Source organism: Somniosus microcephalus, chromosome 33 (assembly GCF_052327205.1).
Source record: "Somniosus microcephalus isolate GS21.2 chromosome 33, FLI_Smic_1.0, whole genome shotgun sequence".
Taxonomy (NCBI): domain Eukaryota; kingdom Metazoa; phylum Chordata; class Chondrichthyes; order Squaliformes; family Somniosidae; genus Somniosus; species Somniosus microcephalus.
In genome coordinates, this window is record NC_141019.1 from 6685760 (window position 1) to 6710938 (window position 25179).

General features: G+C 49.1%; 1 protein-coding gene across 8 annotated transcripts in view; it reads left to right on the forward strand.

Annotated features, from left to right (window-relative positions):
* stac3 (SH3 and cysteine rich domain 3) overlaps positions 1-25179 on the forward strand; it is a 95359-nt gene that overhangs the window by 22348 nt on the left and 47832 nt on the right. For all 8 annotated transcript variants that reach the window (XM_085972638.1, XM_085972635.1, XM_085972642.1 and 5 more), the window contains one exon: positions 23236-23506. In XM_085972638.1, the coding sequence (XP_085828764.1) occupies positions 23236-23506 (271 nt within the window). The remainder of the gene's footprint in view (positions 1-23235; positions 23507-25179) is intronic.

Genomic DNA, 25179 nt, shown 5'->3' on the forward strand with positions numbered 1-25179 from the left:
TTTACTGGTTGTCCCTCTGTTCATGGCAAGCTGTAACATAGTGTGCCGCCAGTGTTACACAGCTTCTCTCCTCCCCCAGTAGGAATGGGAGTTTTTGGTTAACTGAGAGCCTTATACTGAGGGTGGGGTGTAACAGAGAGAGGTTTATAACTGAGAGCCTTATACTGAGGGTGGGGTGTAACAGAGAGAGTGTTATAACTGAGAGCCTTATACTGAGTGTGGGGTGTAACATTGAGAGTGTTATAACTGAGAGCCTTATACTGAGGGTGGGGTGTAACAGAGAGAGTGTTATAACTGAGAGCCTTATACTGAGGGCGGGGTGTAACAGAGAGAGTGTTATAACTGAGAGCCTTATACTGAGGGTGGGGTGTAACAGAGAGAGTGTTATAACTGAGAGCCTTATACTGAGGGTGGAGTGTAACAGAGAGAGTGTTATAACTGAGAGCCTTATACTGAGGGTGGGGTGTAACAGAGAGAGTGTTATAACTGAGAGCCTTATACTGAGGGTGGGGTGTAACAGAGAGAGTGTTATAACTGAGAGCCTTATACTGAGGGTGGGGTGTAACAGAGAGAGTGTTATAACTGAGAGCCTTATACTGAGGGTGGGGTGTAACAGAGAGAATGATATATCTGAGAGGGGCTTGTAATCGGTAGAGCCCTTACCTGAGTCAGATAATAGGTTCAAGTCCAACTCCAGAACATATGATCTAATTTGATTCTTCAGTGCGGTACTGACGGAATGCTGCCCTGTTGGAATTCTGCTTTCCAGATGAGACGTTAATTTGAGGCCCCCAGCTCCTGCTCAGGAGGTTGTGGAAGATCCTATGGCGGTATTTGAACAAGAGCAAAGCATTCTCCCTTTGTCCTGGGCAGCTGTCTTCCTTCGTGTGGCATCCAAGCAAAAAACCAGATTGACTGATTGATTTAATTCGTTGTTCGTGAGACCTTGGGTTGCACAGAATTGGATGTTGCATTGATGTATAGAACACTTCAAAAGTAATCCATTGGTTGTAAAGTACTTTAGAACATCTGGACATCTATAGAATGGGACAAGGCAGCTATTTAATTGGAAGTTCTTCTTCAAAAGGTGTAATGGGACCAAGAACCCACAGTCCTTGACAGACAGTGCTGCCCTGGTGGAAGCATAGGGGCCTGCACATTTGGCCAGATCCTGGATACACCAGGTCCTCACCTCTCACCTTGTTCCAGAGGCCCTTATTGGCATGTTGCGGGCGGAGCCTCCACCTGTCCCCAAACAAGGCCATCGACCCAAGAGGGGGCAGAGCCAAGGTCTGGGGCTCCCAATCACCCGCGTCTTCTGGAGGCTCGGTGGAGCATCGGTGAGACCAGGTGAATCAATTCACCAAATGGTGGACGTGGGCCCATCGGGGGGTGAGGGGAGGAGGTGTCCAGGCTGGGATCTTTCTGGAGGGCGCCTGGCAACACCTCCCCCGACCCCGGCCGTCCACTCGCCTGCGGTTTTTGGCCTGAGGAGGAAGGTGGACACCTAAGGTGTACCTATAGAAGCGCAGGCACCCGCCAGGGCCAAGCAAATGGGGCGAGCCACCATTGACCCTGCGAACTCTGACAGGGTCATCAGAGGGAGCATTCCTGCACTTATGCCAAGACGTGCCCGCCACGGATTTGCGTCCCTATTAAGTTGTAATTGAATGTTTGGGCTCGTTGAACTCAATCAAGGTACTTGTTACAGGCACCAGCATCCAACTCCGAAAACATTCCCTTCCACATAAGTTCTTCTCGTCACAGAATTCTTGACAATTTGAGGATGGTCAGTGCTTTGAAATGTGTTATTGAGCCTGCCCCGGCTTTTTGAAATAGCTCTCCAATCAGTCCCACTCCCCTGCTCTTTCCCCGTAGCCCTGCAAACTTTTCCCCTTCAAGTATTTATCCAATTCCCTTCTGAAAGTTACTATTGAATCTGTTTCCACCGCCCTTTCAGGCAGCGCATTCCAGATCACAACAACTCGCTGTGTAAAAAAAAAAAAAAGTCTCCTCACCTCCCGCCCTGAATTTTTTTTCCCATCGCTCATTATATAGGACTTTTATTCCACTGCAAAAATAAATTCTTCAAGTTTTAAAATTAAATTTGACAAGATAATGTAGTACATTGAGATACAGGAAACATTTTTTTATCCGGCACGGACGGGACCGACGTGGTGCCGGTTCATCAAAAATTCCGGATAACCGAGCGCTATAGTAAAAGATACGGAGAGCTGAGAGCTCCGTATAAAGCAGCAAACCCTGTTGCTTAGCAACAGGTTCAGAACAATGGCCACAAGCTCCAAGCGCCTCTGTAGCTTAGCAACAGCTGCAGCCACACCCTTGCACAGCAACAGATCGAGGAAGGCAAGTAATAAAACTTACCTGAACCTACTCCTGAATTTTGCCGGTTAACCGAGATTTCCGGTTATTTAGGTGCCGGTAAATCGAAACTTTCCTGTAGTTTGATCAGCCAGCCATATGGAAACTGCTACCAGTGCCAGGAATGGACAACCTTCGCTGAGTTCCTCTTCGAACTGTTCTTGAACAGGAAGGGCCTGAGTACGTGCAGGCCATTGTGGGTAAATTGGGATCTTTGATGCTGTTGGTCGGCCATTCCCCACTGCAGTTTCACGCTGCGGAAATGGATGAATCGACTTTTCAACATTTCTATCAGTTTCTCCCTTTTTTGTTGGGGGGGGGTGGAGAGAGGGAAATACATATTTTGCCCCCATTACTACGCTGTACTCTGAATGTCACTTGTTTCTTACCTAACCCATGAATGACTTTGGGTGCCATGACACCAAAAACATACCAGAAATGGTGGGGAACCAAGGGGCTAATGAGGGTGAGGAACTTAAAGTAATTAATATAAGTAGAGAAAAAGTACTGGAGAAACTAATGGGACTAAAAGCCGACAAACCCCCTGGACCCGATGGCCTACATCCTAGGGTTCTAAAAGAGGTGGCTGCAGAGATAGTGGATGCATTGGTTGTCATCTTCCAAAATTCCCTAGATTCAGGAACGGTCCCAGCGGATTGGAAAGTACCAAATGTAACCCTGCTATTCAAGAAAGGAGGGAGAGAGAAAACAGGGAACTACAGGCCAGTTAGCCTGACATCAGTCGTCAGGAAAATGCTGGAATCCATTGTTAAAGAAGTGGTATCAAGTCACTTAGAAAATCATAACATGATTAGACAGAGTCGACATGGTTTTATGAAAGGGAAATCGTGTTTGACAAATTTATTAGAGTTTTTGAGAATGTAACTAGCAGGGTAGATAAAGGGGAACCAGTGGATGTAGTATATTTGGATTTTCAAAAGGCATTCGATAAGGTGCCATGCAAGATATGGGCTCATGGGGTTGGGGTTGGGGGTAATATAGTAGCATGGATAGAGGAATGGTTAACGGACGGAAAACAGAGAGTAGGGATAAACTGGTCATTTTCAGGTTGGCAGGCTGTAACTAGTGGGGTGCTGCAAGGATCAGTGTTGGGCTTCAGCTATTTACAATCTATATTAATGACCTAGATGAAAGGGCCGAGTGTAATGTATCCAAGTTTGCTGATGATACAAAGCTAGGTGGGAAAGTAAGCTTTGAGGAGAACACAAAGGCCTAGAAATTCGGTTGATAGCGCCACCGATTAGCGCCTAAAGATGCTGAGAATCGGGGTGCTAGCCACTTCAGGGCGGGCGCAGGGAGTTTAGCGCCTCGCCCCATATTGACTATGGATTTAGCACCGGCGCAAAATCTTAGCGCGCGCGCTCGCGGGTGCAGGCTGATCATGACGTCATTCCATGATGCAACGCCTTTTTAGCGCCCCGTTCCGGATATTAGGTAGCGCCCGACTATTTTGCGCCTGGCGCTAATAGTGACAGGTTTATGGAACGTTCCCCAGGCACTCTCGGAGTAGTGGGGCGCTGTTTAAAGGGGACACCACTGTTGTCAAAAGGTTAGCCCTTCTGTGAGCGCAACCTGTTGTCTGGCTACATATTGTTGCACAGCTGCAGTGGGAGAGCCTTATAGCCATTGACCCAGCGGTGCCAGAGGACCTTGAGCCCTGTGAGCATTACCTCGCTGCTGGTAAGAGATTAAAAAGTTTACCTTAATCACTGTTATGATGGCGGCTGCTTTGGAAGGGAACATCCTTCTGCTGGAACATCTTGAGAGGGCACAGAGACGGAGGGAGAGAGGGCCAGGACTGGCCAGATGGAGGAGGGCCAACAGACGTCGCCACACCAGACCTTACGCAGCGAGGGCTTACAGACAGCAGTTCTCCTACCAGAACATGTCGGAGGAGCAGTGTGTCAGAAGGCTGTGATTCCATAAGGAGGTGGTGACTGAGCTGTGCCAGCTGCTCCAGGATGATCTTCTGCCACGCATACGGTGCAGGACATCTCTGTCGGTGGCTGTAAAGGTCACTGTAGCCCTCAATTTCTTCTCCAGCAGCTCCTTTCAGGCCGCCACTGGGGACATCGCTAACATCTCACAGTTTGCTGTGCATTGCTGCATCCGCCAAGTTACAGATGCGCTATAACAGGAGGCGGCAATTGATATCGTTCTCTATGACACCGGAGAAGCAGCGGGAGCGTGCAGAAAGCTTCGCGGCAATAGCTGGCTTCCCCATGGTGCAGGGCGCAATTGACTGTACGCACGTGGCTTTCACAGAATCACAGAAACCCCACAGTGCAGATAGAGGCCATTTCGGCCCATCGAGCCTGCACCGACACATATCCCACCCGATCCCCGTAACCCCTACACCAACACATATCCCACCCTATCCCCGTAACCCCACGTATTTAATCCCCCTAATACTAAGGGTCAATTTATCATAGCCAATCAACCTAACCCGCACATCTTTGGACTGTGGGAGGAAACCGGAGCACCCGGAGGAAACCCACGCAAACACGGGGAGAATGTGCAAACTCCACACAGACAGTCACCCGAGGCTGGATTCGAACCCGGGTCTCTGGCGCTGTGAGGCAACAGTGCTAACCACTATGCCACCGTGCTTTGCGGGCGCCTGTGAACAATCCCGAGGACTACCACAACCGCAAGGGTTTTCACTCCCTCAATGTGCAGCTGGTGTGTGACCACCGGCTGGTGATCCTCGCGGTGAACGCACAATTCCCTGGCAGCAGTCACGACGCTTTCATCCTGCATCAGACCACAGTGGCAGACCTTTTCGAGGCCCCGGCTCACCCACGAGGCTGGCTTATCGGAGACAAGGGCTATCCTTTGTGCCCATGGCTTATGACTCCGCTACGCTCGCCCAGCACCCAGGCAGAGGAGAACTACAACTCCAGCCATCAGGCGACGCGGAACACTGTGGAGCATGCAATCGGTGTGCTGAAGCAGCGGTTCCGCTGTCTCGACCATTCGGGGGGGGCCTGCAGTACTCGCCGGAGCGAGTCGCCCACATCGTCATTGTCTGCTGCATGCTCCACAACCTCGCCATCCAACGCACCCAGCCAATGCCAGCAGACCTAGAAAGACCAGCAGAGGAGGAGGAGGCGGAGGAGGCGGAGGAGGAGGAAGAGGAAGAGGAAGAGGAAAAGAGGAAGAGGAGGAGGCGGAGGAGGCGGAGGAGGAAGACGGCAGGGTTCCAGAAACTGGAAGGGCCGTTCGTCAGAGGCTCATAACGACTCATTTCTAGGCCCAACTGACGGATTGCTTGCTCTGTTTGGAGGAGGGCTGTGCGGGTCACCCAACGCCTATGAAGGATAGATTATTAAGTGTAAAGATGTCAGATGTCCAGTGTAAAATAAAAGTTTTCTTTATTTACCCAAAAAATGGAGCCATTCAGCCTCAAAAAAAAATGCAGCGGAAAGCTGAAATAAGGATTAAACATAGGCATCAGCTTCAACAGAACTATTTAACACAAAAGTGACGGCTATAAAGATAAAAAAATTTAACACATCATAAATTAAACAAAACTTAAAGGTCGGCGAACTCCGCGACATGAACTCACTTTTCCCCATCATTCCCAAGAGCTGCAGAGGGCCTGGAAAAGCTGCACCTCGCCCTTCCAAAGCACCCTCTACTTTTGACCCCTTGATGGGCTTCTACTTCTCTTTCCACCACGACCCCTTCCTTCCCTGCAGCTCCTCCTCAATGGGACCCCAGTGGCTGCATCAAGGCTGGGGGAGGCCTGCTGAGTGGTCGAAAGTGCAGAAGCCCCCGAGGAACGGCCTGGACGACCTCTGGGCCTGGAGGGCCCGGGTGCTGATTGCTCCAGCTGCTCATGTGCGGATGCAGTCTGTCCTGCAGGTGGTGGCAGCTGCAGTGGAGAGGTGCCAGTGGCAGCATCAGGACTGCTGACATCCTGAGAGCGGCCACCTGCTCCGTGGGTGTGCGCCTCAATGGCACTCTGTCGGCGCAGCACCACAGCATGCGACCCAATCGGCTGCACCACTGATTGATGCCCTGCTGTGATGCTGCAAGGGCCCCGGGTAACCCTACCTGATCCATCGACCGTCGCAGCAGTCAGTGCTCGCGTGGCCTCAGTCTGTGCCTGCATGAGGCCAGCGAGTGACTGCGTGGCAGGTGCCAGTGCTTCGATGAAGCCCTGGGAAGTCCTTGCCAGTGCTTTGGAGAAGCCCTGGACAGTCCTTTCCAGTGCTTCAGAGAAGGCCTGGGCACTCCTTGCCTGTGCATCGGAGAAGGCCTGCGCTCTCCTTTCCTGTGCTTCAGCGAAGTCCTGGAGTCTGTCAATGGCTTCAGGCAGCCTTCCCACTGCAGCGATCAGCTCATTGTGCCTGAGCCGAGCCTGGGCGCTCATTTCAGCCAGGGGCCGAACCTCCTCTGCGCTCTGTGCAGCAGTCATGGTGGCCTGACTCGCCCTCCGGGGAGACGGCCCCCGAGCTTCTCTTCCCCCCCCCCTGCGTTGGTGCAGCCCGCTGGTTCCTGGAGCTGCTTCCCCATCAGAGGCACCCCCCCCGGTCCCCTCCAGGGAGGAACTATCACCACTGTGCTGGCGAACTGCCTCCCCTGCGGCTGGCACTGAAGGGCCGGCATCTTCCAGCTAGTCGCCACTGGACTCTGTGGAACTGGCAGCATCAGGGCGCGGCTCCCGATCTGGTGATGCAGCATCTGAAAGCAGGGAGGTTGAAGAGTGGCTTTAGCGAGATGAGAGGTTGGCAGCAAGGGAAGCATGATTGCTGCAATGCTATGACATGGGTCCACAGTGGCAACGCTTGCCGGGGGGGGGCGGTTACAAGTGGAAGGACACAGATGCAAAAGGTCATAACCTTACCATGGCCGGGCACAATGGGGTCGGCTGCTGCAGTCGTCACAGGACCCGTCAGGCGGCCTCCAACTATCTGGTGGACGCGCTCCTCCAGTTCAGTCACCTTCGGGGCGCTACGACCCAATATCGTGGTAGGTGGCGCTAAGTATCGCCTGGCACAAAAAACAGCGCTGCGCCATCTCTAACGCCCCAAGCGGGGCTATACCCAATTTCTAGGCCAAAGAGCTTGCAAAGAGATATAGACAGGTTAAGTGAGTGGGCAGTAAAGTGGCAGATGGAGTATAATGTGGGGAAATGTGAGATTATTCACTTTGGTAGGAAGAATAGAAAAACAGAATATTTTTTAAATGGTGAGAAATTTAAATGTTGGTGTTCAGAGAGATTTGGGTGTCCTTGTACAAGAAACACAGAAAGTTAGCCTGCAGGTACAGCAAGCAATTAGGAAGGCAAATGGCCTGTTGGCCTTTATTGCAAGGGGTTGGAGTATAAGAGTAAGGAAGTCTTGCTACAATTGTACAGGGCCTTGGTGAGACCACACCTGGAGTACTGTGCACAGTTCTGGTCTCCTTATCTAAGGAAGGATATACTTGCCTTGGAGGCGGTGCAACGAAGGTTCACTAGATTGATCCCTGGGATGAGAGAGCTGTCCTATGAGGAGAGATTGTGTAGAATGGGCCGATACTCTCTGGAGTTTAGAAGAATGAGAGGTGATCTCATTGAAACATACAAGATTCTGAGGGGGATTGACAGGGTAGATGCTGAGAGGTTGTTTCCCCTGGCTGGAGTGTCTAGAACTAGGGGGCATAGTCTCAGGATAATGGGTCGGCCATTTAAGACTGAGATGAGGAGGAATTTCTTCACTCAGAGGGCTGTGAATCTTTGGAATTCTCTGCCCCAGAGGGCTGTGAATGCTGAGTCATTGAGTATATTCAAGGCTGAGATCGATAGATTTTTGGACTCTAGGGGAATCAAGGGATATGGAGATCGGGCGGGAAAGTGGAGTTGTGGTCGATGATCAGCCATGATCTTATTGAATGGCGGAGCCGGCTCGAGGAGCCGTATGGCCTACTCCTGCTCCTAATTCTTATGATTGAAAAGATGTTCTTTTCCCTAGCATTGATACTCGTAATAACAACAGAAAATGCTGGAAAAACTCAGCAGGTCAGGCAACATCCGTGGAGAGAAATTTGAGTTGACGTTTCGGGTCGAACCCTTCTTCCGAAACGTCAACTCAAATTTCTCTCCACGGATGTTGCCTGACCTGCTGAGTTTTTCCAGCATTTTCTGTTGTTATTTCGGATTTCCAACATCCGCAGTATTTTGCTATTGATACTCGTAACTCTGATGGAGATCTAAAATAGGGTCGCCAATCCTCCAGGATTTTTAAAAAATGTGTTTTTATGGGTTGTGGGCATCACTGGAAAGACCAGCATTTATTGACCATCCCTAATTGCCCTTGAGAGGGTGGTGGTGAGCCACCTTCTTGAACCGCTGCAGTCCGTGTGGTGAAGGTACTCCCACAGTGCTGTTAGGGAGGGAGTTCCAGGATTTTGACCCAGCGACGATGTAGGAACAGCGATATATTTCTAAGTCAGGATGGTGTGTGACTTGGAGGGGAACTTGGAGGTGGTGGTGTTCCCACGCGCCTGCTGCCCTTGTCCTTCTAGGTGGTAGAGGTCGCGGGTTTGGGAGGTGCTGCCTAAGAAGCCTTGGCGAGTTGTTGCAGTGCATCTTGTAGATGGTACACACTGCAGCCACGGTGCGCCGGTGGTGGAGGGAGTGAATGTTTAAGGTGGTGGATGGGGTGCCAATCAAGCGAGCTGGTTTGTCCTGGATGGTGTCGAGCTTCTTGAGTGTTGTTGGAGCTGCACTCATCCAGGCAAGTGAAGAGTATTCCATCACACTCCTGACTTGTGCCTTGTAGATGGTGGAAAGGCTTTGGGAAGTCAGGAGGTGAGACACTTGCCGCAGAATACCTAGTCTCTGACCTGCTCTTGTTGCCACAGTATTTATGTGGCTGGTCCAGTTAAGTTCTGGTCAATGGTGACCCCCCAGCATGTTGATGGTGGGGGATTCGGCGATGGTAATGCTGTTGAATGTCAAGGGGCGGTGGTTAGACTCTCGTTTGTTGGAGATAGTCATTGCCTGGCACTTGTGTGGCGCGAATGTTACCTGCCACTTATCAGCCCAAGCCTGAACGTCGTCCAGGTCTTGTTGCATGCGGGCATGGACTGCTTCATTATCTGTGGAGTTGTGAATGGCGCTGAACACTGTGCAGTCATCAGCGAACATCCCCATTTCTGACCTTATGTTGGAGTGAAGGTCATTGATGAAGCAGCTGAAGATGGTTGGGCCTAGGACACTGCCCTGAGGAACTCCTGCAGCGATGTCCTGGGCCTGTGATGATTTACCTTCAATTACCACAACCATCTTCCTTTGTGCTAGGTATGACTCCAGCCAGTGGAGAGTTTACCCCCCGATTCCCATTGACTTCAGTTTTACTAGGGCTCCTTGATGCCACACTCGGTGCAATGCTGCCTTGATGTCAAGGGCAGTCACTCTCACCTCACCTCTGGAATTCAGCTCCTTTGTCCATGTTTGGACCAAGGCTGTAATGAGGTCGGGAGCCGAGTGGTCTTGGCGGAACCCAAACTGGGCATCAGTGAGCAGGTTATTGGTGAGTAAGTGCCGCTTGTTAGCACTGTCGATGACACCTTCCATCACTTTGCTGATGATTGAGAGTAGACTGATGGGGCGGTAATTGGTCGGGTCGGATTTGTCCTGCTTTTTGTGGACAGGACATACCTGGGCAGTTTTCTACATTGTCGGATAGGTGCCAGTGATGTAGCTGTACTGGAACAGCTTGGCTAGAGGCGCGGCTAGTTCTGGAGCACAAGTCTTCAGCATGACAGCCAGGATGTTGTCGGGGCCCATAGCTTTTGCTGTATCCAGTGTGCGCAGCCGTTCCTTGATATCACGTGGATTGAATCGAATTGGCTGAAGACTGGCTTCTTTGATGGTGGGGACCTCAGGAGGAGGCCGATATGGATCATCCACTCAGCACTTCTGGCTGAAGTTGGTTGCAAACACTTCAGCTTTGTCTTTTGCACACGTGCTGGGCTCCACCATCATTGAGGATGGGGATATTCTTGGAGACTGCTCCTCCCGTTAGTCCACCACCATTCACGACTGGATGTGGCAGGACTGTAGAGCTTTGATCTGATCCGTTGATTGTGGGATCGCTTAGCTCTGTCTATAACACGCTGCTTTCGCTGTGTTGCAGCTTCCCCAGGTTGGTACTGCATTTTTAGGTTCGCCTGGTGCTGCTCCTGGCATGCTCTTCTACACTCCTTATTGAACCAGGTTTGGTCCCCTGGCTTGATGGCAATTGTAGAGTAAAGGATATGCTGGGCCATGAGGTTACAGATTGTGGTGGAATACAATTCTGCTGCTGTTGATGGCCCACAGCACCTCATGGATACCCAGTTTTGATCTGCTAGATCTGTTCTGAATCTATCCCATTTAGCACGGTGGTAGTGCCACACAACACGATGGAGGGTGTGCTCAGTGTGAAGACGGGACTTCATCTCCACAATGACTGTGCGCTGGTCACTGCTACCAATACTATCATGGACAGATGCATCTGCGACAGGTAGATTGGTGAGGACGAGGTCAAGTAGGTTTTTCCCTCGTGTTGGTTCTCTCACCACCTGTTGCAGGCCCAGACTGGCAGTTATGTCCTTCAGGACTCGGCCAGCTCGTCCAGTAGTGGTGCTACCGAGCCACTCGGTGATGGACATTGAAGTCCCCCACCCAGAGTACATTCTGTGCCCTTGCTACTCTCAGTGCTTCTTCCAAGTGGTGTTCAACATGGAGGAGTACTGATTCATCAGCTGAGGGAGGGCGGTAGGTGGTAATCAGCAGGAGGTTTCCTTGCCCATGCTTGACCTGAAGCCATGAGACTTCATGGGGTCCGGAATAAATGTTGAAGACTCCCAGGGCCACTCCTTCCTGATTGTATACCACTGTGCCACCAGCCCTGACAGGACTTACCCAGGGATGGTGATGGAGGAGTTTGGGACATTGGCTGTAAAGGTATGATTCTGTGAGTGTGACTATGTCAGGCTGTTGTTTGACTAGTCTGTGGGACAGTTCTCCCAATTTTGTCACAAGTTGCCCGATGTTGGTGAGGAGGACTTTGCAGGGTTGACTGGGCTGGGTGTGCTGTTGTCGTGTCCGTAGCCGGTGCTGATTGTCATGGAGTCTCCAGGAATTAAAGATTAATCTCCCAGACACTGCCTGCGAGCAACTCCTGGTGAAAAATCACAGGGGCAACAAAATCATTTTTTTCCCCATTTTCTTTCATTTATTAGTTATGAAATATTTGTGATGGGAAAAAAGCTGTTTGACTGGGTGAGGCGGTTGGAGATGGGAAGTCATGTGATGAACCCCCTCCCAGGAATGCAACCCTGATATAAAAATTCCAAAAATAACAGGAAGGGGCAAGAGTCCTGATGGTGCTTCCCACTCTTTAAGGAGCTTGGTTCGAGGAGTTACTGCACCTCACTGTGTTACAGAGCTGATCTGACATCCTTGGTTGAATTGCTCATGGGTCTGCCCCCTCAGGTGGATGTAAAAGATCCCATGGCACTATTTCGAAGAAGAGCAGGGGAGCTATCCCTGGTGTCCTGGACAATGTTTATCCTTCAACCAACACCACTAAAACATTATCTGGTCATTTATCACATTTCTGTTTGTGGGAGCTTGCTGTGCACAAATTGGCTGCTGCGTTTCCTACTTTATAACAGTGACTACACTTCAAAAGTACTTCATTGGCTGTAAAGAGCTTTGGGACGTCCTGAGGTTGTGAAAGGCGCTATAGAAATGCAAGTCTCTCTTTCTTTTATCGATTGTGTGTCTATTCCTGCTGTTATTTGCCCATCCCGCACTGTCAGGCTGGGTAACTCTTCCATCGATCTTCCAGTGACCAAAAACAAACCAAAATTGCTGGAGACACTCTGCGGGCCAGGCAACATCTGTTTCAGGTGTGGACCCTGCGCCAGAACCGATGATGTCTGTGCTGAGTTAGCTGAAATCAGCTTGGGTACTGCAATAGCCCTCAGTGCAGCCCCTGCTGCCACCCCCCACCCCACCCTCTCTCGGGTTAGGTAGAAGAACATCAACCGGGAACCCTTCTCCTTACCACCATTTGAGGAGCCCTGGTGGAAAATGCACGTCATCTCCGGGAATGTCCTCTGTCGGTCGCCATGACTTTGGCAGAAACCCTCGATAAAGCACAATCTTGCTCCTGAAGTTACCGGCGGTCGATCGGGTGAAACCGCCCCCCCCCCCCCAAGGGAACTCCCGGCCTACGTGTGGGCAGGATTGGGTTCAGCTATGAAGCTCTATAGACTGCTCGCAGATGACGAATGGCCATGTGGGCAAGAAGCCCGCGGGAGACTTACATCAAAAAAGGAGTCAACACCTTGAGGAAAGTGGCAAAAAATGGCAAAAGAAATTCAGTGCTAGAGCTTACATCCATGTTCATACCTCAAGCCGTGCCGTAGGCTGACAAACCGTACTGTTATGTATTGTGTGTTCTCCTCCCACCTGTGGTGGCGCTGTCACAACAGATAAATGGTTGGGTGTTCTCTTGGTTAAGTTCAGCTCTCTTTGTTCGGAACTTCCCAGAACTTCCTTTCCTTCCAATAAAGCACTTCATGTTTGAATCTCTGAGTTCTGAGTCCTAAATTGTGGCTAGGTAGAAGTGGCGACGAGGATCGGATGAATCTGCGTTGTGGGAACTTTCTTGTTTTCGACTACAAAACACTCGGAACAGAGATTGCAGCATCACATTAACGTTACGGCAGTGAGTAAACAGAAATTTTAATTTGAAACGTGAGATGGCTACTATATTAGGAAACCGGTGATTTTGATGAAAATGTGGAGCAATGGAGCGCATATACGGAACGTTTTGACTATTTTGTAGTGGCAAATGAAAAGGTCGTGCCTACCTTTTTGAGTGTAATCGGGCCGAAGACATTCAATTTACTTCGCAGCTTCGTGGAGCCAGATAAGCCAGGAACTAAAACATATAAGCAACTAGTGGAAATTCTTGGAGCACATTTTTCACCAAAACCTCTGGTTATTGCTGAGAGATTTAGATTTCACAAACGGAATCAAGAGGAGGGGGAATCAGTGACGATGTTTATTGGCTTTAAAAAGGTTGTCAGAACACTGCGAGTTCAAGGAGGTGCTGAAGGATACCATTAGAGACAGACTCATGTGTGGTCTGCAAAATGCAGCCACACAGAAGCGCCTTCTTACTGAGGACAACCTTACTCTTGAAAAGGCCATTGAAGTTAGTGTCTCCATGGAGATGGCGGAAAAGGAGGCTCACCAGTTGAGCTCAACAGGGAGAGTTCACAAGGTGTCGTCTGAGCCTAAAGGTGCGCGGAACGGCACATGTTACCGTTGTGGGAAAACGGGCCATCACGCTAATGACTGTTGGTGTACGGAGCTGGAATGCCGAAATTGTGGCAAAAAGGGTCACATTGAACGCGCCTGTAGAGGTAAAAAAAGAACAGACAGAGCTGGGAAGCATGAAAGCAAAATGTCTGTATTTGGACAAGAGAGGAAAAGGAGTGTTCATTCAGTGCAGTATGATGGAACAAGCAAAACAGAGGGGAGTGACACCTCTGAGGAGGAAGAGGTGCACAAACTGACGGTTGCAGGTGGTTCGAATGGCTACTGGGTATCACCACTGGTGGAGGGACGATCAGTGCGGATGGAGGTGGACACAGGCGCGGCTGTGTCCCTTGTTTCAGACACTGTCTACAACAAAATGCTAAAGCATCTTACCCTTCAGCCAACAAACATTGTGCTAAAGACGTATACCGGTGAACCTGTGACCATGAGAGGCGCCATTGAGGTGACAGTTAAATTGAACGGACAGACTGCGAAACTGCCACTATATGTGGTAAAGGGAAATTACCCATCGCTACTGGGACGTGCGTGGCTAGAGAAAATCACACTGGACTGGCCTGCAGTCCGCATGATGTCAAAAGGGGAGTCAGGTCTGACTGCAGTGTTAAACAAACATGCAGAACTCTTCAATGGGGAACTTGGGAGCATGAAAAAGATCAGCGTGAGACTGGACATTAAACCTGACAGCAAGCCGAAGTTTCACAAAGCCCGACCTGTACCCTATGCAATTAGGCCAAAAGTTGAGGCTAACTTGGAGGCCTTAGTCGAGAATGGAGTCCTGGAGCCCGTGAGCGTGAGCAAATGGGCCACACCCATTGTTCCTGTCCTGAAAAAGGATGGATCTGTTCGAATCTGCAGGGATTTTAAAGTGACTATTAACCCGGTGCTGTCTGCGGAACAGTACCGTCTTCCCCTCATTGATGATCTCTTTACGGGCCTGGCCGGAGGACAAAAGTTCAGCAAAATAGACTTATGCCAGGTTTATCTACAAATGCATGTCGATGACAAACCAAAGGAGCTGCTGACAATTGTGACACACAAGGGGCTATACAGGTACTGCCGCCTTCTGTTTGGAATTACGTCGGCCCCTGCTCTATTCCAAAGGGCAATGGATCAGATTTTGAGTGGACTGCCAGGAGTCCAGTGCTACCTGGACGACATCCTTGTCACTGGTGTTAAGTCCGTGAATGATTGAGACACGGACTAGCAGGAGAGAAACAAACAGAACTTTACTGGTGAAAGGCATAAACGAATCTAACAAAACAGAGGCTCTCTAGCGCCTTTTATACAGGGGTGGTCACTGCCGGTATTGCAGTCTGAGACCAGTTATTCTCTTAAAGGTACATACACAACAATTCCTCCCCTTTTAGATAAACAGTACATAACATTCATTCAACACTAATGGTAACGAATTACAATCACAATTACTGTTGCTAGATACATTGGTTAAGTTAAGCAATTATAAGTTCAGTCTTTGAGGAGGCTTCCTGATTCTGTCTGGATAACGCCTCTTTGGAGTATCAGGTTCTTCTGGCAATGTTGAGTCGAAATCAATGTCGTTGTTTGGTTCATCTTCCAATATTACCGGTTCTGCGGTAGCTGCAATTGGAACGTCGATTTCATTACTAGGTGTATCAGATCGTGGCGTGGAGTTGACGTTTTCCAGTGACTCTAGAATCTGGTCAGCATGGCGTCTTACAATGCTCTCCCCAACGTCCACGGTATACATGAGAGGTCCTTGTCGTGTACAAATCGTTCCTAGCTGCCATTTCTCAGTGCGGTAGTCCCGGGCCAAAACTGGTTGACCTATCTTAAAACTCCTGGTCGGCCTTTCATTCATATTCTGAAACTGCCTGTTCTCCACATCTCTTCGGACGTTTGGCTTAACCAAATCCAAGCGGCATCGTAGTCTTCGATTGAAGAACATCATGGCTGGAGTTTGGTTGGTAACTGCATGTGTCGCATTCCGGTAGGCAAACAAGAAGTTGTCCACCTTGTGTTGTAGGGGTATATCTTCATTACACATTGCCTTGATAGCCTTCTTGAATGTTTGGACAAACCTCTCGGCCAATCCATTAGTGGCTGGATGATATGGGGCAGATGTGTAATGCTTAACACCATTGTTCTTTAAGAACCTCCGGAACTCTTCAGACACAAACTGTGGTCCATTGTCAGAGCAAATCTGTTCAGGCAGCCCATTCCTGGCGAATATGGTTCGTAAGACTGCGATAGTTTTTTCCGTGGTGGTTGAGGACATTTTTATTACCTCTGGCCACTTTGAATGTGCATCCACCGCAATTAAAAACATCGAGTCCATGAAGGGACCAGCAAAATCAATGTGCACCCTTTGCCATGGGGATGAGGGCCACTCCCATGGATGCAGAGGAGCTTGTGGTGGGGCGTTTTGGACCTTCTGGCATCCTGCACAGCTCTTGGTCATCTCTTCAATTTCTCTATCGATTCCCGGCCACCACACAAACGCTCTGGCTAAGCTCTTCATTTTTACCCCACCCAGATGACCCTCATGAAGCTCATTGAGCACTCTATCCGTCAACTTAGGTGGAATTACTACTCTGCACACTGACAGCTGTTCTCTTCTTGACGAAAATGCTGGCAGCAGTGGTTCGCCATGTGCTGGCCATCCCTTCACCGTTAAATCATAGACCCGTGATAGTGTTGGGTCATTCCGTGTTTCCTTTTCTATGTTTGCATTCGTCACAGGGAGACATTCGACTATGGTCGAGTGGAATAACTCCATTGGATCCACTGCAAGGTCTTCTTCTTCCACCGTCGGCAACGGTAGACGTGACAATCCATCAGCATTTCCATGCTGTTTAGTTCCCCTGTACTCGATGTCATATTGGTGTGCCCCTAGGAAAAGGGACCATCTCTGCAGCCGTTGTGCTGTCATTATCGGTACGCCCTTCTGAGGGTTGAAAATGGAGACACGAGGTTGATGATCGGTTAGTAGAGTAAATTTTTGACCGTGCAGATAGTGATTGAACTTCTTCACCCCCCACACTAGGCTGAGGGCCTCTCTGTCAATCTGGGCGTAGTTACGCTCGGCAGAAGTTAACGAGCGTGACGCAAAAGCTATCGGCCTCTCCAAACCATTAAGGAATTTATGTGACAGTACCGCCCCAATGCCGTAGGGAGACGCATCACACGCCAGCCTGATTGGCAGTGCTGGGTTGTAGTGAGTCAATACTTCCTTCGAAGTGATTAAGTCCTTACTCTTCTGAAAAGCACGTTTACAATCATCGCTCCATTTCCATGCTACCCCCGTTCGTAGCAGGGCGTTCAATGGATGCAGAATTGTCGACAAATTCGGCAAAAACTTATGATAGTAATTCACCAACCCGAGGAATGACCTCAGTTGCGACACATTTTCAGGCGCTGGGGCCTTAACAACCGCTTCAATTTTGTCAGGGGACTTATGTAACCCCTCTTCATCAATCACGTGGCCACAATACGATATCTGTTTCTTAAAAAATTCGCACTTGGGGCGGTTGGCTCGCAGCCCATGTTCCTGTAGTCTAGTGAGCACCTGTTCTAGGTTGTTAAGGTGTTCGCTGTCATCTTCACCTGTTACAAGGATGTCGTCCAAGTAACACTGAGTCCCCGGAATCCCTTGCAGGACTTGTTCCATCGCTCTTTGCCATATCGCCGGAGCCGATGCTACTCCGAATACCAATCGATGATATTGGTAAAGACCTTTGTGAGTGTTTATCGTGAGATACTTCCTAGAGGACTCTTCAACCTCCATCTGCAAATATGCTTGTGCTAGGTCAATTTTTGTAAAACGCTTCCCTCCAGACAGTGAGGCGAAGATGTCTTCTATCCTTGGAAGAGCATATTGTACTGTGTGAAGGACAGGGTTCACCGTCACCTTGAAATCCCCACAGATGCGAATCTTCCTTGGCTCTCCGGACTTATTGCTTAACGTTTTTTTCATGACAGGAACGATGGGTGTCGCCCACTCGCTCCAGTCGACCTTAGACAACACGCCCGCCTTCTCTCGATTCTCCAGCTCTGCCTCAACGGCTGGACGAATTGCATATGGTACCGGTCTCGCTTTGAAAAACTTGGGAACTGCATTCTCTTCTATTTTTAATGAGGCGGTTACGCCTTTAAGCGTGCCCAGTTCTTGTTGAAATACCTCTTTGGCGTTAGTTAAGATTGTTGACAATCGTCCAGGAGTGACGTCTTCATCTTTTTTACCGTCCACCATCATTGCATGAATGGAATGCCAATCTAAGTTTATCTTCCTGATCCATTCCCGTCCCAATAACGGTGGTCCACCATTTGGCAGAATGTAGAGATACAATTTCCGTATTTTCTTGCCATTGTATTCGACAGGCACCCTTATTTTTCCTCTGGGGTATACTTTTTGCCCCGTATACGTCGTCAAGATGATGGATGTCTCTCTCAAGGGTATGTGTGAAAATAGCCGCTCATAGTCTCGTCGATTCATGACAGTTAGCGCTGATCCTGTATCCAATTCCATTTTAACTTGGGACCCTGCTATCGTGAGGGTGACCCAAATGGTTCAGTGATCCTCTTTTGCGATTACATTGTGAAGTTTGAGACAGCTTAATCTCCTGTTCTCGGATTCACTATCGCTCATCTGGTCTTTGGAACTACTGTCCGTCATCTTTTGTACTTTCTTGTACGGTTCCTTAGTAGCCTTTTTGTTGTCGCTGGTCTTCTTCCCAGACCTACAAACTCGTGCAATGTGTCCAATCTTCCCGCATTGTCTGCATATTTTGTCTTTGGACCAGCAGTCCTTCTGGTCATGGTTAGTTCTGCCGCAGCGATAACATTTTGCAAATCCCCGTGTCATTTCGTGGGTGCCGTATTCCTGTGGTTTTTGTTGAATTTCTGCGGCTCCCCTGGCTGCTGCTTCATACGATACTGCCACGCTGAAAGCCTTATCTAGCGTCAGCTCTTTTTCTGCGAGTAACTTCTTCTGTGTTCCTTCACTCAGGAGTCCACAGACAAATTTGTCCCGTAGGGTATCTGCCAGTCCTGCTCCGAACTGGCAGTGCTTTGATAGCTTGCGTAGTTCCGTAAGATACTCAGCATTGCTCTCATCTTTGTGCTGAGTTCTCCTGTGGAATTTAAATCTTTCTGCTATCAACAGCGGTGCAGGGTTTAAGTGCTCCTGTAGAACAGCAACAATTTCGTTAAAACTCTTCGCCTTCGGTTTGGCTGGAGTAATCAGGTCCCGCAATAGGCCGTACGTTCTAGCGCCCATTAAGTTTAACAATACCGATGCCTTTTTCCCCTCCGCTATATCGTTTGCCTCGAAATATACCTCTACTCTTTCCACATACGTGGTCCAGTCCTCTAATGTATTATCAAAAGCAGTGATACAGCCAGTCTTCGGCATCTTGCAAATCTACAATGGCGCCTCCCGCGCTTTTCCCTCTTCCCCGCTGTTGTTAGCGCTGCTTTCCACGGTTTCCTGCGCGTTAAATATTAATTCGTTTTCTTTTATTATTTTCCCGTTGTGGAGCGGACCCTCTGGGACACTTCCCTCCCTCTTCTGAGGTCTGAACGCTGCCCAGCTTCGAAACACCGACCGCGCCCTGTATGCTCCACCCTCTCTCTCTCTCCTTGCTTCCCGACTCGCTGCCCGGCCCCGTTGCAGCCCAGGAAGGATCAGAGCACTACCTGCCACCAGCCCGATTAGCTGGGAAACCACGGACTGAGGAACCCAGCCTGGCTCTGGAAAGTCGCTCCTGCAAATCCTTGAACCCGATGATTGACGGTCGACGCCCGTTCCTCGAGTTTCAATGAACTCTTTTTTTTCTTCCGACCTTCAACGTCGTCGGAGCTGCTGCTGAGTTGCAGGTAAGTTCTTTCTACCTCGTCGCCAGTGTTAAGTCCGTGAATGATTGAGACACGGACTAGCAGGAGAGAAACAAACAGAACTTTACTGGTGAAAGGCATAAACGAATCTAACAAAACAGAGGCTCTCTAGCGCCTTTTATACAGGGGTGGTCACTGCCGGTATTGCAGTCTGAGACCAGTTATTCTCTTAAAGGTACATACACAACAACTGGGACAAATGAGGAGGATCATCTTCTGAACTTGGATGCGACACTACAACGACTGAAAGAGTACGGACTCAGAGTTCGTAAAGACAAATGTGAATTCTTTCAGTCTTCAGTTGAGTACCTGGGGCATGTGATTGACGCTACTGGCCTGCATAAGGCGCCGTCAAAGGTCAAGGCGATCGTGGAGGCTCCAGCACCCCAGAATGTGAGCCAGTTACGTTCATTTCTGGGGCTACTTAACTACTATGGGAAGTTTATTCCAGACTTAGCAACATTGCTGAAGCCGTTACATCAGTTGCTATGTCAAGGCAAAACATGGAAATGGACTGAACTGTGCAATGAAGCTTTCGCCCAAGCAAAGAAAGCATTGCTGAAATCGGAAGTCCTGACACACTTCGACCCAAAGCTACCCATGCAGCTAGCATGTGATGCGTCACCATATGATGTGGGAGCAGTCATATCCCACATCATGCCTTCTGGTGAAGAGAAACCTATCGCCTTCGCATCACGCACCTTGAACAAGGCCAAGAGTAACTATGCATAGATTGAGCGCAAGGCCTTGGGAATCGTTTTTGGAATTCGAAAATTTCATCAGTACCTGTTTGGGAGAAGGTTCACACTCCTGACGGACCACCGTCCATTGACTTCAATCTTCGGGCCCCACACCGGAATTCCGTCTCTTGCTGCAAGCAGGATGCAAAGGTGGGCTTTACTGTTGTCAGGACACACATACGACATCAAATATCGCAAATCAGGCTTGCACGGCAATGCAGACGGTCTCTCTCGAGGCTACCCTTGCCTGTTACTCCCCCAGAGCCTCGTCAGATAGACATCTTCTACTTTAGACAAGTGGAGGGAGCACCTGTCACGGCAGTTCAGGTGCGAAGGTACACCCGCAACGATCCAGTCCTGTCTGAGGTAATGGACGATGTCATTCGAGGGAGAGCTGTAGGAGATTCTCCTAGTTTGAAACCTTACGTTTCAAAAAGAAATGAGCTCTCCGTCCAGGCAGGTTGTCTTCTTTGGCGACGCCGTGTCATCATTCCGCCACCTCTGAGGGAACCTATACTGCAACAACTTCATACAGGCCACAGTGGGATGGTTCGGATGAAGGAAATGGCAAGAAGCTACTTCTGGTGGCCAGGTCTCGATGGGAATATTGAGGAGAAAGCCAAAACATGTTCCCCATATCAAAGGGTCCGGAATGTTCCACAGCTGGCAACCCTACACCCCTGGGATTGGCCTGCAGAAGTGTGGCAGCGAGTAGATGTGGACTTCGCCGGTCTTTTCGAAGAGAAGATGTTTATGGTGGTTGTGGACGCTCGTAGCAAGTGGCCGGAGGTCGCTGTGATGAGGTCTACCACAGCAGAGAAAACAATTGAGAAACTTGGTGAGATGTTCAGCCGTTATGGCTCACCGGAACAACTCGTAAGTGACAACGGTCCACAATTTGTATCACAGGAGTTTGCAACCTTCCTGCATGTGAATGGTGTCCAACACATCAGGTCTGCGCCCTATCATCCCTCTACTAACGGCCAGGCAGAAAGGTTCGTGCAAACTTTGAAGCATGCCTTGAAGGCATCGCAAGGTCAGGGCTCAATCCACCAACGTCTGAACAGCTTCCTGTTGTCCTACAGGAACGAGCCGCATGCCACAACCAAAATTTCCCCCGCTTCGCTCATGATGAAGAGGCAGTTGCGGACAAGTTTTGACTTACTCAAACCTCCAAGGGCAGAACAGGTTGTCCATTGTCAACAACAAGCTCAAGTTGAAAAGAGAGAGAAAAGAGCCAAGGAGAGACGGTTTCACCCTGGAGAGTACGTCCTAGCTCGAAACTACAACACTGGACCGAAATGGGGTCCTGCTACGGTGATCTTGCAGACGGGCCCTGTGTCTTACACGGTTGAGACTGCTGAGGACGTCGTCTGGAGAAGACACACAGATCAACTGTTGCTAGGAGCAGAGACAGCCACAGAGGCTCCAATGGCTGGTTGGCCTGAACTGTTTCCGGATGATACCGCAAACCAGCATCCTTTGCCACAGTGCTCTTCTCCAACACAGGAAGTCAAAGAGACTGTTCCACCTGTGCAAACTCCTGACTTTCGACTGACACAGGCACCTTCTCCATCCAGGCCTGTGTCAATGCCTACTGCTGTGGAAGCCAGCGATGACCGCCGGTATCCTGTCAGGGAGTGGCGGCCTCCAAGACGCTTGGATCTGTAGGCTTAGTGACTTACCCACAAGACTGGGGCAGAATAAACCCCAGGGTAAAGTCAGGGTTTGAGGCAGTCTACCTCTACCCTTGGTTAGTGAGTGCATTGAAAGTAACTTACCTGTTGAGGAATAATGTGGACCTTCCATTTAAGAGGGGAGGAAATGTTATGTATTGTGTGTTCTCCTCCCACCTGTGGTGGCGCTGTCACAGCAGATAAATGGTTGGGTGTTCTCTTGGTTAAGTTTAGCTCTCTTTGTTTGGAACTTGCCATAACTTCCTTTCCTTCCAATAAAGCACTTCATGTTTGAATCTCTGAGTTCTGAGTCCTAAATTGTGTCTAGGTAGAAAGGTACCGACACAACACGTACAAGGCATCCTGTCACATGATAGACACTTCCCTTAGGGTCCTATCTCCCAGACCTGTTGTTCTTACATAACTAATTGGGGTAATGTAACTGCTCTTTTGCAGAGGACACCTCGGTGTCCTCCATGAAGTAAATGTTACAAAGTATTTACAGCACAGAAACAGGCCATTCGGCCCCACAGGTCCATGCCAGTGTTTATACTCCACACGAGTCTCCTCCCACCCCTCTTCATCTGACCCATCAACATATCCTTCTATTCCTTTCTCCCTCATGTACTTATCTAGCTTCCCCTTAAATGCATCTCTGCTATCCGCCTCAACCACTCCTGTGGTAGCGAGTTCCACATTCTCACCACTCTCTGGGTGAAGAAGTTTCCCCTGAATTCCCTATTGGATTTATTAGTGACTATCTTATATTTATAGCCTCTAGTTTTCACCTCTCCCACAAGGGGAAACAAATGTTGAGTTTCTTCGAAACAGAAACTATTTCAAACTGCCCGAGACGTATCTTAAGCTTGACTGTTGGAAATCGGAGCTGATTACCCCACCTGCTCTGTGAAAATAGTGGCTTAGGTAGGCATCAAAGATCCCACGGCACTGAGAGCAAACAGTTCTCCTGGTGTCTCGGCCAACATTCCTCCCTCAACCAAAAACAGGTTAACTGCTCACGCATTCCTTTGCTGTTTGTGGGATCTTGCTGTGCACGATTGGCTGCCACATTGGGCCACATAACCGGGACTGCACTTTAAAAGTGAATTTAATGCATGTAAAGTGCTTTGAGATCTCCAGAGGATGTGATCAGGCACCATATAAAATGCAAGTTTGTTGATCCTTCTAACTTTCGTAATGTTTCCCTTAGATCCAGAAACTGAAGACACTCTTTCAGAAGAAGCAGAAAGAAACCAGCACAGAGGAGATTCTGCCGCAGCAGCCGAATGGCGAGATAGTAAACACCGGGGGAGGGGTGGTGTACTATTATTACGAGGTGGATGAAGACGAGGAAGAGGAAGAGGAGAAAGATGAGGTTCCTCCAGAGCTCCCCAGACCAGTCAATGACAAACCCCACAAGTTCAAGGACCACTACTTCAAGAAGTCGAAGTTCTGTGATGTTTGTGCACGGATGATTGTCAGTAAGTCGAAGTGGTCACTCTGACTGTTACACATCGAGTAAGGGCTAGGAGGCAGCGAGGGGCTGAGGTTACAAACTAGAGTAAAGTACAAGCAGTGTTGCCATGGTAATGAGCCCCAACATATATACATATATACAGTGGGCACATTGTAAAGACCGCCATTATGTGTGACTTGTTTCTCATAATGAACAAAGGCAGGAGTGAGCGGTGCCTTCTATAGATATATTCCACAAAGATATATTCATTCCAATCACACCACAGGCCAAACGTCCTCCAGCATTTCCTGTTCGAGCGTGCTCCTCATTTCCACCTTTGCCCAAGTCATCTTCCTTCTCATGAACCACAAGTGTACGTCCAATAATGGACCTATGCCTTCTATCCCACCAGCCTTCATGATGTAGTCTATTTATAACCTGAAATAAGGTTCTTCATGTGCAGTTTTTACTGATAAATTCCAGGATTGTAAACTGATTCCCAATCAGTTCTTCCTGATTTTCGCCAAGATTGGTAGCATTGCAAGCCCATATAGTTTGTGTACTCATTCTGCAGGCTTGTTTGTTACAAAAATAGGGAGGTATTGCTTCAGTTGTACAAGGTATTGGTGAGACCGCACCTGGAATACTGCGTACAGTTTTGGTGTCCATACTTAAGAAAGGACATACTTGCTCTCGAGTCAGTACAAAGAAGGTTCACTCGGTTAATCCTGGGGATGAGGGGATGGACATATGAGGAGAGGTTGAGTAGATTGGGGCTCTACTCATTGGAGTTCAGAAGAATGAGAGGCGATCTTATTGAAACATATAAGATTGTGAAGGGGTTGGATCGGGTGGATGCGGTGAGGATGTTCCCGATGATGGGTGAAACTAGAACTAGGGGGCATAGTCTTAGAATAAGGGGCTGCTCTTTCAAAACTGAGATGAGGAGGAACTACTTCACTCAGAGGGTGGTAGGTCCATGGAATATGCTGCCCCAAAAAGCTGTAGAAGCTACATCATTACATAAATTTAAAACAGAAATAGACAGTTTCCTAGAAGTAAAGGGAATTAAGGGTTACGGGGAGCGGGCAGGAATTTGGACATGAGTCTAGGTTCGGATCGGTCATGGCCCTGTGGGTAGCGGAGTGGGCCCAGGGGCCGTGTAGCCTGATCATGCTCCTATTTCGTGTGTCTAATTCTGTTAGATTCAGGAGATGGTTCTGTGATAGTGGATTGGCGGTTAGGATCAGATCAGCCATGATCTTATTGAATGGCGGAGCAGGCTCGAGGTGCCGATTGGCCTACTCCTGCTCCTATTTCTTATGTTCTTATGTAACCCAATCACACGGGTCACTAACAAAGTGCAGTTATTTCCTCAGATCAGATTTCAGGGTAAAAGAAATCCCACAGTTTGATTTTGGAGTTGGCTGTAGGTTTCAGTTGACGATCACTGTTGAGTGTGTAACTCCCTATCCCATTGCCCCCGGGAAACGCTCCGTGTACTGGACACACCCAACCAAACGTAGGGCATTTGAATCAGTTTCTGTGGTGTATGTAACCTGTACCACCTTAAGAGACTACCTTAAGAGATGGACTACTTTCTCTTGGCTACTGTATATTGTAGTACCGGTGGTGACCACACCGGTATATAAACTCTGTGTAGTAATTTGCTAAGCAGTTCAGCCCTGACCTTCGATT